The sequence below is a fragment of the Vipera ursinii genome (genome assembly GCF_947247035.1).
Source record: "Vipera ursinii genome assembly, chromosome: 3".
In the NCBI taxonomy this organism is placed as follows: Eukaryota; Metazoa; Chordata; class Lepidosauria; order Squamata; family Viperidae; genus Vipera; species Vipera ursinii.
In genome coordinates, this window is record NC_139516.1 from 136,135,746 (window position 1) to 136,150,705 (window position 14,960).

The 14,960-nt window shown below is 35.9% G+C and overlaps 1 protein-coding gene across 1 annotated transcript in view; it reads right to left on the reverse strand.

Annotated features, from left to right (window-relative positions):
* CDH9 (cadherin 9) overlaps positions 1–14,960 on the reverse strand; it is a gene marked incomplete at both ends in the record, with an annotated part of 108,950 nt that overhangs the window by 23,571 nt on the left and 70,419 nt on the right. Inside the window, 2 exons of the mRNA XM_083358387.1 lie at positions 2,747–3,000; positions 8,491–8,678. Of these exons, the coding sequence (XP_083214513.1) occupies positions 2,747–3,000; positions 8,491–8,678 (442 nt within the window). The remainder of the gene's footprint in view (positions 1–2,746; positions 3,001–8,490; positions 8,679–14,960) is intronic.

Consider the following 14,960-nt stretch of genomic DNA (forward strand, 5'->3'; position numbering starts at 1 on the left):
GGGCAGAGATCTACCCTGAAGCCCCTTTCTTGTGGGGTACCCCAGGGGTCAGTTCTCTCCCTCCTCCTTTTTAACATCTATATGAAGCCACTGGGTGAGATCATCCATGGCTTTGGGGTGAGGTATCACCAATATGCCGATGATACCCAGTTGTTTATCTCCACCCCGAGCCAACCCAGTGATGCCCTTGACGTGATGTCCCGGTGCCTGGAGGCGGTGCGGGTCTGGATGGGAAGGAACAGGCTCAGGCTGAACCCCTCCAAGACCGACTGGCTGTGGATACCGGCATCTCATATTGTCCAACATGTTCCACCTCTTTTGATGGGGGGAGCTATTGCCCTCCTCAGAAAGGGTCTGCAACTTGGGTGTCCTCCTGGATTCATGGCTTAATTTTGAGGATCATCTAACTGCTGTGACCAGGGGGGCCTTTGCACAGGTTTGCCTGGTGCGTCAGTTGTGCCCCTTTTTGGACCGAGATGCCCTATGCACGGTCACCCATGCCCTTGTCACTTCTCGCCTGGATTACTGCAATGCTCTCTACATGGGGCTGCCCTTGAGGTGCACCCAGAGGCTTCAACTGGTGCAAAATGAGGCCGCATGGGTGCTTATGGGAGGATCTCGATACTCCCATGTTACACCACTCCTTCGTGAGCTGCATTGGCTTCCGGTTGCCCTCTGGGTGCGATTCATGGTGCTGGTAATTACCTTTAAAGTCCTACATGGCTTAGGCCCAGGGTACTTGCGAGACCACCTGCTGCCAATGTCAACCTCCCATCTCCCAGTGTGCTCCCACAGAGTTGGCCTCCTCAGGGTGCCGTTGGCCAGGCAATGCCGGCTGGCAACCCCCAGGGGGAGAGCCATCTCTGTGGGTGCACCGACTGTCTGGAATGAACTGCGGAATGAACTGTGGACGGCCCCTGACCTTTGATCCTTCTGCCGCTACCTGAAGAAATGGTTGTTCCAACAAGCAGGCCTGGACTGATCATGGTTTTTTAAATTTGGTTTTTATTGGCTTAAATTGTCCTTTATTTCTTTATTTATTGTTTAATTCTTTTTTAATCTTTGTATTCTATGTTTTTTAATTTTTTAATGTTGTGAGCCACCCTGAGTCCTTAGAGAGAAGGGCGGAATATAAATTTAAATAATAATAATAATAATAATAATAATAATAATAATAATAATAATAATAATAATAATAATAATAATAATAATCTAAAATCAGCACTTAGACAAACCATAGCCCATGCTATCAAAGGCAAAATCTGGGAGATTGTTCTTTTTTTCTGGTCAGAATCCTATAATATTGATAAAAAAAATCCAGAACTATGGGGTCTAAGACAACTCAGCATGGCCAACTAACCACGGCCAACTTGCCACCACCAACTGGCCACACTCAATTCGCTGCAGCCAACTCGCTGCAGGACAACTCACTGTGGCCAACTTACCACAGCACAACTCATTGCAGGATGAGAGTTACACTAATGTCAACGAAATGGTAAAATAGAATCATTAAAAAAAGAATGCAAAAGGAGGGACAAAATGAAATGTGAATGACAAAAGTCAAAATATTATTTTAATTATTTAAATACTTAAATTGAATTGTTGAATTATCCCCCAGCAAGTTGTCCCACAGTGAGTTGACTATGATGAGTTGTCCTGTATCAAGTTGGCCGTGGCAAGTTGGCAGCAGTTAGTTAGCGGTTATCCCATTCTGAGTCTCTTGTCATTTATTTTTTTGAACATCAGAAATTTCACAGAGTAAGATATCATTCACAAACTCATCACAAGGAGCCTTGACACATCAGTGCAAAGAAATAGCAGCACATGTAGCAGAAAAAATAATGAAAACCTCTGCACCCTCTGCCATCTTGAGAGAATAAATTAGCTATAAAAATAATTTTTTAAACATGCTATGAATGAGGAAAATAAACCAAAGCCTCTTTTGCAGAGAAACTATAAAAACAATTAACAGCACTTTCATGTGTTCCACCCTACCAGTGTTTTTATCATCAAACTCTTGGGGGGGGATTCTAATTTGATACACAGTTGTCTATTTTCAAAATTGACATTTTTTGCTTTAAAAATAGCTAACCAGTAAAGGAATGGGGAAAACAACAGCAACAACATATTATTATTGTTGTTGCTGTTGTTGTTGTTGTTGTTGTTGTTGTTATTATTATTATTATTATTATTATTATTATTATTATTATTATTATTATTATTATTATTATTATTATATTATTATTATTGTTATTATGTTTTTTTCTCTTTTATTTTATTTTTTTAACTACACAGGCTACCCAGAGTCATTTCAGAGTTGAATCTAAGTAACAGATAAATAATAATGAATTATCCAGTGTTATGCTTCACAAAGCAGAATTTTAAAAAAATCATTTCATTTCTCCATCCCAAACCCGAAACAAAATAAATTGCTAATGCCTTCCTTCATACTTTTCAGTGTGTGTGCATGTGTGCATTTATTCTGATAAATGGAATAAAATCTGAGCACATACTGTGAAGTGAAGCTATATTATTATAAAAAATGTGAGAAAAGTGAGAAAAAAGTGATAAAAATCTTCCATAGATTTTCTGATTGTCTTGTCACCATTTCTCTGATGCATTTAAAGGACCCTGTGAAGTCTTATTGCCATTATTAAACACAAAAGTTGCTAAAGTCTGAAGCACATTTAGGCAAGATCATATACTTTCAATGTAGCCTTTTTTATATTTATGGAAGATAACTTACTTGATTAGGTTCCTTGTTGCATCTGGATCCTGGGCTATCACTTGCCCAATGATACTGCCTTCCCTGACATCTTCATCTACTTCTATTAAATTAGATGGCAAATTAAAAACAGGTGGCTCATCTACATCTTCCACATAAACTTTAACCAAAGCTGAGTCTCTAAATGGTGCCAGGTAGAAAAATCGTGGGTCAGGATGAGTGTTAGTGGCTTCCACTTTTAGGTTATATTGATTCTTCTTTTCAAAATCCAATTGCTTGTATCCAAATATGGAAGGTAAAGAAGAGAGAAAAGGAGAAAAAAATGTAAGTACTTTTTTTTAAAGGATTAAGCATTTTTGGAAAACCTGTCTTCTGGGTTCTGCTGCAGTTCTATGGTTAGCATTGCAATGCTCCAAATTAAAGTCAATTTAAAATTATCCCAAATCTCACACTATCAATCATTTCACCATTTCTAGCAATCTGACAGTAACTGGCATGAATGTCAGATTAAATAAATCATTTTAAGAGATTTCAAGCAGTGATTGTTGCAACTCATTGTTGGAATGTATTCTATGCAACAACTACAGTAGTATTCAGCCAGTAGACGGTAGTATTTACAAGTTTGGATCTATGGTATATACTCTATATTCTTTTGTTCTAGGTAAAGTTTCCTGTTTCCTGTTAGAGTTATATAGTTGAGCAGTAAAGCACATGGTGACTGTACTCTGTTCTATATGGTGATTTATATAAACAGAATTTCTAACAGTGACATATGAGATTTTGAGAAAAGGAAGATCGTGGAAATCTTGTAAGGTTTAATGAACCATGAAAAAAAAACATTTGTTTAAACAAAAATTTAGCAAGTGTAAATTACTACTTGAAAATGACCTCTGTTATATATATTTGTCTGTTCCACTGAACTGAATGAGTTTTATTTAGGATTACATTCTTAATATCTTTTTGAAATACTTATTGTTACATTTTTTGTATTCAATCATGTATCTTCCATCATTTTAATGATATTTAACATAATTTTAATGGTATCCTTTTAACATTCTGCAAATGCTTTTCCAGATTTTTTTTTAAACAACTTGATAAATACTTGGTATAATTTAAACATCCAGTATTTTAGTAGTCTTTTATTTTTAGTGCATGTCAATATGGTTAGAAAAATAATTTTAAAAATTCATTTGAAAAATTGCTCCTTTGAATAAGAAAATACTTAAAGAGTTTTAGTAAAAAACAACAACATGGAAATGAAACTGTTATAAATTAACATTCTATTTCATCCCAGTTTTGGGCTTTTCTATTATTGGCAGCTAATACTATTAAAAAAGATGTCATGCCTCAAATTTCTAAGCAGAGAAATGAATCATATTCTATTTTCAGACAAGAAATGTTGGCTCATGTACAGACCAAATTTCAACGCTCTTGTCTTTCAAGAATCAGTATGAATCAGTGAGATAACACACCATAGAAAGTTTTTACATATACATGAGCATCCTAAGCTCATATCCAATTTGTATAGTTATTTCAACAATCAGTTCCATTGAAAGCAACAGAAGAGAGTTTGTGATAGATGGGCCTTGCATTTACAACTTTGAAACAATGCAGTTTCTTTATCTATTGAACTTTGTCTGTTGCAGTGCTATATCATTCTGGGTTTGCTCTATCAATCAATACAAATCAGTGTTTCATTTCAAAAGTGCTGAAACACGCTACATTTGGCATGAACCATTAGGTTCAATCTGCATCTTGCTGAGATCAATGGTTAAATTGCTGTTGGTTTGGGTGAATAAGAATTACACTTATTCCAAATAGAGGACCCCTTCAAAAATGAGTGCTAAATATAGGTCAGCCAGAAATTGTTCTTCTTTGATATAAATCTTTCAAAACTCATTTCAAATTAATCTCGACTCAGCAGTTTCTCTAAGGATATACTGCAATATAAATAACAGATTTTTTTTAAAAAAAGCTTAAATTTAAAAATCAAATCACTAGATGCTGAAGTGTGTGTGTTAGTAGATAGGTGAAATATGGGCAACAGTATATTGGCTTTCATGGTTAACTATCATAGCTCATGTTGAATAAGACAAACATCTTGTAGCTGATTGTGGGATATATAAATTAAATGCATGCAGGCATGCTTGGGGTAAATCTGGACTTTGTTCAATAAGTCATACTGGCTACAATGGACTGAGATTTGACAGTATTACCCTTCTGTTAGCAGGAAATGTGTCATATAATACAGGTACGACTAAGGCAAATACTTCTAAAAAGTTTTATGTGAAAGCCTTGATTGATCAAAGTCATGATGGGTAACAGAAGTCAATATCCACAGGCCATTTAGTGATGACCATATCATAAGGAAGACTCTGACATGAAATATAAAGGAAATAAATGGTAAACTGATGGATGCACTAAAAGAAAGATAATAGAAAAGTTTCATGATACTGAACCCAAGAGAAAATGGAAACATAAAAAAGACTGGAATTGAGGTGGTTGAATCTTCTGGAATGGAACTGATAAATCATAGCATGGAAATGAAGATGTAGGTTACATTTGGAAGAAACAATTCAGAAAGTAGGAATTGTTGCCAAATAGATTGTTGTGTGAATATGTGAAAAATGGGAAACCATATGTTAGTAATACTTATATATTACATTACAAATAATGGTAATAATATAAAAAGCAGGGAGGACTTGGGAGAACTGAGAAACATTCTAAATTAATGCAGTACAGGAAGAAAAAAAGGCTGGCTGGAATGAGGCAAGACAATGTAGAAAAAGTGAATGGGTTATTTAAATAACCAAGAATGTATCAGGATACTGACTTCTTGTTGATTAACTGCTTCGAAAATGATTCATTTGTTTTGAATACATGGTTTAAAGTACAAGTCTTTTCATATGCAGACATGGTAAAGGAATGGTTGCAAATTAAAAGCTGACTGGTTGGTTTATAAGAAAGACAGAGAATTATTGAAGGTTACAAGAGTGGTGAGAAATGCTGAATATAAGACAGATCACTGTTCAGTAGGGCCAAAAATGAATCCTGAGGAGAAGAATTGGAAATGTAAACAAGTGAAGTAAACTGGAGTGATAATGGGACTTGGGTACCTAAGAAATATGTGTAAGGGAACAAGAAGACTAATCAAGAATGACTGGGCACTGAATGAATTTGGTGCTGCATAGAAAAGGAAATGATCTCCATTGGGATTATTTGGTCATGTCAAGATGGAAGTTCAAAACAAATTTATGAAGAAAGAGTCAATGGGTTAAAAGAACTAGTGGTTGAATTGCAGATACCCTCAAAAAGAAAGAAATGGAAAGTTTAAAGAAAAATAAATCAGGGAGCTCCAATTGCTGAACCTTGAACCCAGCTCTTCTTGGGCTTAGCATAATACATTAACAGTGTCCTTGCACATAGCTACAAAATCTTTTACCAGCCACAACTGTTGGATTTCCTCTGCCTTTTATCTCACTGTGAATAAAAAAAATAGGCTACACATGCCAAGGGTGCTAGTCAAAGTTTTATTGAAGCATATTCCTGCAAGAGCTACTGTCAGGGCAATCACTGGTTGTGCAGAAGTGCCCAAAGTTTGTGCATGCAAATGTTATCTGTGTTGCTTCTTTGGGATGAGATAATGAATTGGGATAAATTTTGAATTCTAATGAAAATAAAAATGATTTCTTTCAGCTGACCTATGGATTGAATTAGTGTCCCAGGATCATTTGTAGCTAATGAAAATTAAGTTCAGTGTAAACCATGATTTCTGTTGTCGGCTTCTTTGAATTAACCACACTTTAATAAGAAATAGTCAGTCTAATTCCTTGCAGATATTTTGGACATTAACTTACATCAGTCTGTTGATTATTACTAATAGCAAGGAACTGTGAGAGACCAAAATATCAGGAAGACAGATTGCCTACCTCTGCTTTAAATTATCTCGAAGCCTACCTGAGGTAAAATGACAAATTGTAGGAAATTAAAAATGGAAAAGACTCCACCAATATAAATCTGCCTCTCCACAAAAGATCTGATGAAGATAAAAAAGATAATTTTCTCTACTAAAATTATCTATTCAGGCTTTTTGTTGAGGAACCTAATTCATATGAAAGACATGATTGAAACTAAAATTATATGAAGAGAGAAAGCTCTCATACCGTTGTCATGCTCTTATAATGCTATCCTGGTTTGTTTTACTGTAGTACTCTCCTGATTAATAATATGAGAGAGATGGGGAAAGAAGATATGTCAACAACAACACAATATTTTGTTAATAAACTCTTTCATAGTTCTTATTTCTCTCAATCTATCCTAGGAGTAATATCAATTTTGGACTACTACTGAAGCTGTTCCTGAACTGTACTAACTTCACATATAGCATTTATATAATTTTATTCACAAACACACATACAGTATATACACCACTCCAGGTGCATATTGTGTGTCCCTTCACTACTCTTTGACACTATAACTGCAGCATGTATTTGCAGATCAGCATACAGACTGATTTTCTCTCTTTTTAAAGATGATTTCTGGGCAGAGACCATCTGCTACTGGTGGATGGGCTGTCAAGAGATATGTGAAGCAGATGCCCAGAGCCAGGAACTCCTTATTAGAACTCTAATTTATCCAATGAATTTCATAGCCTGTGGCTGATTTCCCCATTTACTTTAATAGAACTGACATAATGTATGGAGGACACTATAAAAAGGCATCTCAAAAAGTCGTGACTTTTCAGATTCTATCATAATAATACCTCGAGTGGAAGCGTCAAAACCCAAGTACTCCTGACAAGAATCAGTTCAATTTTCCCCCTGTTTTTGTTTATATAGAACTCAGTGAAATAAGTGCTATAAGCCCTGGTATAAAGGGGAGGGGGAGAGATACTCAATAAGGGTCTCTGGATAAAAATCTCACTAGAAACCAGAATTCTTTTGCCTCCTATTTTCAGGATACCACATAGACATTTGGCTATTTACAGCCTTTGGGAGAGAAATGGTAGACTTCAGCTAGTCAGTCAGCTTGCAAAGCAAAATGGGACAATTCACTACAGCCAGCTCGCTGTGGCCAAGTTGTCACAGCCAACTTGCCATGGCCAACTCAATTACAGCGAACTCACCACAATCAAGTTACTGCAGGACAACTGACTGCAGGATAATTTAACAATTCAATTATTTAAAATAAAAAATTCAATTTTTGTCATTCACATTTCATTCTTTGCATCTTTTCTTTAATGATTATATTCCACCATTTCGTTGATATTAGTATAACTCTTGTCCTGAGGTGAGTTGTCCTGCCGCGAGTTGGCCATGGTGAGTTGTCTCACAGTGACTTGGGCGTGACATGTTGACCATGTCATGTTGTCCCGTGGTGACTTGGCTGTGGTCACGGCAAATTGTCATAGACTCCTTGCCAAATACGTTAACCTCTCTTACATGTTCAAAAGAACTTTAACATTTATACTTCTAAAGTTACATGCCAACAAATTTCAATGCATCTGACAAGTGAAAACAGTTAAAAATACAGAAGGGAGGGAGGGAGGGAGGGAGGGAGGGAGGAAGGAAGGAAGGAAGGAAGGAAGGAAGGAAGGAAGGAAGGAAGGAAGGAAGGAAGGATGGAAGGAAGGTTGGTTTGAAGCTTAACACCTGCTAGTTTCTCTGCAGTTGACCTTTTATGAAATCTGATCCAACCTCCAGCTTCAAAGGGAAATCTAAAACCTGAAGTGCCAAGTCCAATAAAAGACAGAGAGGAAAATAAACCTTTTTGATTGTTAAAATCCCTTCTTGTGTGTCCTTGTCAGTGATGATATCAAACATGTCAGATCCATCGCCGGCAGCAATGCTGTACTCAATCGCAGCATTTTCACCCACATCAGGGTCATTGGCTTTTATTCTTCCAAGCGAAGTCCCAAGTGGTGCAGATTCTAGAGAGCTGAACTGATATGTGCCTGGAAAAAATAAATAAAAACATAAGCTTGTGTGTGTATATACCTGTACACCTAGGTATTCAACTACATAAATAATTTTAAAAATTCAAGAGAAGCAAGTTCCTCAGCTGCTCGGTACGTATAAGAAAACAACCAGCGAATTTGAGCACAGAGCTAATACTGGTGAAAGAAAAGTTATAAAAGAAAATAGAATGCTGATGGAGTACAACCTTCTTTGATCTGTTACCTGTAAATTTCAGATTATAGGTACAAAGAGTAGATACTTGGTAGCACTAATGGTCCAATCCAGTGTCAGAATTCTTACCCTGGAAAACATACAGGTGTATCTATTGAAATATAATTTCTAAAATTAATGTGTATTTTTTTTAGTTTATAACAGATTGTAAAGTAGTCAGTCTTGGGATAAAAATGTTACCAAAAATTTGCCCGAAGCTAAAATTGAAATGACTCTAGAGGGTTGTTGAGACACGACATCTGCTATAATTTTCAGAGCAAGTTTCAAAGAATTTTAATAAGACTGGCACATTTGGAGGGAGGACAATTTGAGGGTAAAGGTAATATTCAACTCAATTGTATGCTGGCACCCAATCACTTCCTATAGCAATTAAATAATAAACAAGTAAACAAACAAATAACTGCATTGTAGATAGTGTAATATTTAATGAGCAAGCTGTCACGTTGAATACCTTAAAGAAAGGTTGGTAGCATCTAGATAAAGTTGGAGGTTCTTGAAAAACCAAGCAGGATAAAATCTGGCTATTGCTTAGATGAAATACTATCAAGATATACTAGGAGTGTAAGCAAGGCAAGGCAAGGGGTTAAAAATATGGAAGAAGATGTCAATGGTAAACCACTTCTGCATTATGAGCTAGTATGGATTAAATTGAAAAGAGTTAAAGTCCAAGTCATCCCAAATTAATTCTCTTTCTGTGAAACTCTAAAGTAGAGGAACTCTTTCCTCTTGTTTTAGGATGCTTCTTTTTTTTGGAAAACAATAATTATATTTCTTAATGAAGTTAAAAGGTTGGCTTGCTTGTTGATATTGGCTAATGGGAGCTCTTGCTTATTTTCAATAGCTAATATTAATTACATGCAAGAATAGAATAAATTTAACTGCACATTTTAACTGGATGGTTAATTACTCTATAGCATAATAGTATCATAAGGAAAGTATCTTGAGGATACTTCTGGGTTGAAAGGTGATATTAAAAAAATTAAGTGACTAACTAAAGCTATTTATAATTAAAAGTTATTTATTTTAGTTTGTCACATAGATTTATAGAGATGCTTTGTCAAATGGGACTGGTGAACAGATACAATGATAGTTACTTCTTAAACTAATAGGTTCATTTGAAGGAAGATTTTCAAGATCCTGACAAAGAAGCTGGACCTTTTAAGAAACTGATTACTTCCTTGTGATGTTGGGAAAAAGGACTAGTGCTTGTGTGGAAATTCATTACAGGTAGTCCTTAATTTATGACTGGTCAATTAACAAACATTTTAAATCACAACAGAGTTAAGAACAAGTTACTTATGACCCATCCTCAAATTATGACTGGTCTACATCCTCAAGCTTACATGATCACATGTAAGCTCATATTTACAACTGGTTGCAGCCTCCCACGGTCATGTGATTGTGTTCTCCACCAAAAAAAAAAACCACCCCAAACAATTTAAATTTATGACCACATGATTCATTTTACATCCATATGATTTGCTTAACAACTGCAGAGACTTACTTAATGACCATTGTAAAAACAGTTGTAAAATTGAATCCGGTCACACAGTGACTCAACTTTCAACCACAACCACCTACCACCAAAATTCCAGGCTGAATTGTGGTTTTAAGTCAAGAGCTATCTGTATCTGTGTCTCTTCTTAGTCTCTTTTATGAGCAACTGGACACTTTTATTCACAATACAGGCAGTAAACTCTGCATTTGTTGTCATAGAAGAAAAATAATTCTCAATGATAAAGGATTTTTATTGCACCCAACCTGACTCATATTGAACCTTTTGGAATTTCTAAGCAGAATTTGTAAAGATTCTCTCTAAACCCTTGAGAATTAGTTCTATCAGTGTCCACCATTCTCAAGTAGAAGGATCAAAGGTCTGACTTTCTATATCTTGATTATTTTATCCTTTTCATCTAACAAATTCTGTTAGCGATACACTGAGGCTCCTTATAAAGCTGCAGCAAAAAAAAAAGTATGCATTGCTTGGACGTAAGACTACAGGAGGCAGTAAAGCTTGTTCTATAGTATACCATAAGTCTTATATAATTGACTATAGTGGCAAGAGCTGATGGAAGTTTACATTCTTGGAGGGTACTAGCTTGCCTATGTCTGTTTTTTACAATTTCAGGTATTGTGTTCAAAGTCAGCAGAAGTAAGTTGCTGTGTCTTTTTCCGATTATTAAAAAGCTGTTGAACTGTCATAAAGGGGAGATCCATGAGGGATTTATTTCTCAAGTACTTGAGATCTAACGTTTTCTCTGGGGTTTGTCTTTAAAACATAGGAAAGACATTCAAAAGTCACCAAAGACTATCTGTTCTCTTGTCGAACAATTTACATTGATGTAATCAGACAGAGACTTATTCTACACATTAGGTGGAGGAAAGCAAAACTCTGAAAATTAAAGACTTTGCAGGCTTTAATTACACTACATTTTTTATTGGTCATCCATTATTTTAAAATGTTTCCTCCCACACAATCCACAGAAACACTCACACAATTTTTCTTCTATATCCTAAAGTCTAACAGATGGCTACAGGCTTGACTAATTATTTCTGTAGTGACATTCCAGTTTGTAAATGAATGTTCATTTGTACATTGAAATTGTTTTCTTGAAATAAGATTCCCATCACCCACATGCAGCCAAAACTACTATAAGTTTGAATTCTACCACTTTAGTCTGTCACCCCATTCTGTCTAACATACAAGTCTTGCACCAACTTTACAAAGAAAAGCTTACTCAGAAATAAGTCAGCCTGAGTATAAGCTCAGTGTAAATATACATTGAAATACTGCCAGTTATTTTATCTTATCAAGTACAGTAGAATAATGCTACAAAAAATAAATAGGAATCTTCAAGCTGTATTTTATTACATATATTTGCAACACAAATTTAATTGAATTCATACTCTCATAGGCAATAAACGACAAATACAATATTGTAATCACCATTAAGGTTTTTGAGTTTGAGATAAAACTAAAAGAGCCTTAAATTAATGTTGGCAAATACATGCTGGCTTAAAGAAAATATGATGAAATGTTTATATGTAAAAGTACAGATTTTTGTCTTTAAGAAAAGTGACTCTTTTCTTTTTCTCTCCCCAAAATAAAATGAACAATTTATTCTAAATATCATTCATATTTTATAACAGCATTGAACAAGATAGTATGTATTTATTTAATAAATGAATTTATGTACCACCCATTTTGTTGCTTCAGGTGGCTCTAGGTCAGACATGTCAAATTTACGATGTCACGTGACGTCGCGCAACCTATTGGAGCTTTTTTGCCATTGCTGGCAATGGGGTGAGTGTAGTTTCCCGGTGATGCATCCGGCCCATGAGCCAGCAGTTTGACACCCCTGCTCTAGGTGGACTATAATATAATAAAAATAAAGATATAAAAACCATTGTAAATATAAATATATTATGTATCAGAAAAGAACTCTTTAGGGCAGGGTGTCAAACTGTTGACACACAGGCCAGTTGCACCATGAGGAGAATGTGCCCACCCCAGCTGCAGCAGTGTGAAAAGTCACTATACATCACGACATGTCATGTGACATGGTGAGTTTGACTCCCATGCTTTAGGGCATTATTTCTCAACTTTGGCAACTTTAAGATGTGTGGACTGCAATTCCCAGAATTCCCAGCCAGCATGCTGGCTGAGGACTTCTGGAAACTGAAGTTTTTTGTTTGTTTTTTTAAATCCCATTTATATCCCGCCCTTCTCCGAAGACTCAGGGCAGCTTACAATCTAAAGCACAAATCAATGTGCTTAGCAACAGCCTTCATTCTATGTATATGCCTGCTTATTAGGGCTTTTGGCCCACCCCAAGCGGCATTATTACAAAGTCAGCTTATTGCCCCCAACAATCTGGGTCCTCATTTTACCTACCTCAGAAGGATGGAAGGCTGAGTCAACCTTGAGCCTGGTGGGACTCGAACCTGCACTAATTGCAGGCAGCTGGAGTTACTTAAGGAGGCATTAGCCCACTGTTCCACCAAGGCTCTTAAAGTCCAGACATCTTAAAGTTGCCATGGTTGAGAAACACTGTTTTGGGAAAAGATTAAGTTAGCATACAAGATACCAATTACCTGTCTTAGTGTACAAGAAATGCTTTAGGAAACAAAGTCTGTTGTCAGCATTTTGCTGTTACAGAAGCAAATGGCCATTTTTCAGATAACCACATATATACATTTCCACTGTTGTTCATTACAATATTCCCAATTTCTGGTCACTTATACTTTTTGCAGCTGGTAGATGCCAAAGTCATTTGCATGAAGAAATTTACTGGCCAATTACTTTATAGGGGACAGGTGGGGAACTATCATATCTGCAAAGATGTTGCTTCACAAAGGACACAAATTCACATCATTTGTATCATGGCATCATGTCAGAAAATCAAAATGAAAGTTCCTTTTTCCCCATGGTGACCAAGGTCACATGAACAATAAGGTAATTTGCTTGGCGTAGGCTTAGTATTTTGGATTGAGCCAGACATTGTGGTTTCTGTATTGTGCTTTATAGTTTAGCACGTGGTGCAATTCCAGCCAACTGACTTTATTCAATAAATCATCATTAAGTATACTGTGACTCATCCCAGCCATTTTTGCTATATACATATCCATATAAGCTATCACAATACAATAAAGTAGAAATCATGGTTATTAGGCTCTGGTGTGGTATATTATAATTTAGCATGTTTGTTCTCTTTGAATACTTCCCTTGGACAGACTGAACAAAAATGTTTTAAGAGAAAAGAGCAAGCAGATATTCATATTATTGAACTGAAGTTTTTGCTGATTCTCTTCCATATCTATTTGTATTTTAAGTTAAACTTGTTCTAATGCTCTTAAAAATGGGGCATTAGATAAAATAGAATATTTTTTATCATTTTCCCTCCATATATACGAAATATTTTAACTGCTGAGCAAAAAATCTTTCAGCATTTAAAATATTGGCTATAAATGGAGAGAAAAAACCATGATGAAAATAATCTGCAAACACAAAATGTGCCTGGCTTATTTTCCAAGTTAACTTTGCAGGTAGACTGTCAAAAATAATAGGAAGGTTAACTAGAGCCCACCAAAAAGGTTCTTGAAGTTCTTAGTGCAACATCTGAAGTGGTTTATATGTGAGTAAGGGGTGGGGAGCTCCCATATTTTATCTGTTTCTGGATGGGGATAAATACGGGGAGGAGAGACTTGGTGGCACTGACTGACTCATTTTAGGTATCTTGTATTGCTGAAATAAAAAGATTTTGAGAGTAATCGTGTAGGCACACAAAAATCTGACTTATGGAATCGGACCATTTAGCTTCGTAACATTGAAACTCACTGGCAAAAGATTATATGGCAGGAGCCTGGATATACTGTATATACCAGGAACTGCATGATAATCCTCTCCAGATAACATATTTTCCCATTGTATGGAAAATAAATTCTATAATTCCTGTCATTAACATTCTGACTGTTATTTCAAGGTCAGCAATGTCTAGAATCTAAAATAATCACTGGCCAGGTCTCTGTTGGTGGTCAATTTAGTTTTGGGAGAAGTATGTTTGTGTATCCAATTCTGAAATGTCATACCTGTACAAATAGGAAGATTAGAGAATAGAAGCATTTTCAAAATGGCTCCAGTCCAAACTGAGGCAGGGAGCCCAGAGAATCCAGGATCATAAGTAGCCAACAGGCAGGCAAGACTTGAAGAAAGAGAGAAAAGGACTTGCCAAATTATGATGCATTTATTAATTGTGCTCCCACATTGCTTAGTCAGTCACAGGTATACTGATACATTAATCAGTCAATAAGCAAGGGTTAAGTGGCAAGGACAACACTTTAATTGTCAGATCAATATGCACTGCCACATTATGTTGTTTTTGCATAAACTGAAAAGCTTGGAATGTAACTTATTTCGGCAACCTGAGAGTCACAGTTAATGTAAAATGACATAATATGCTTTCAAGGGGAAAAAATGACTCCTACCTAGGTGGAATATTCAGGAAGAATGATGCCAAACATTTTTTTTCTGCTCTATTTTTTTTCCT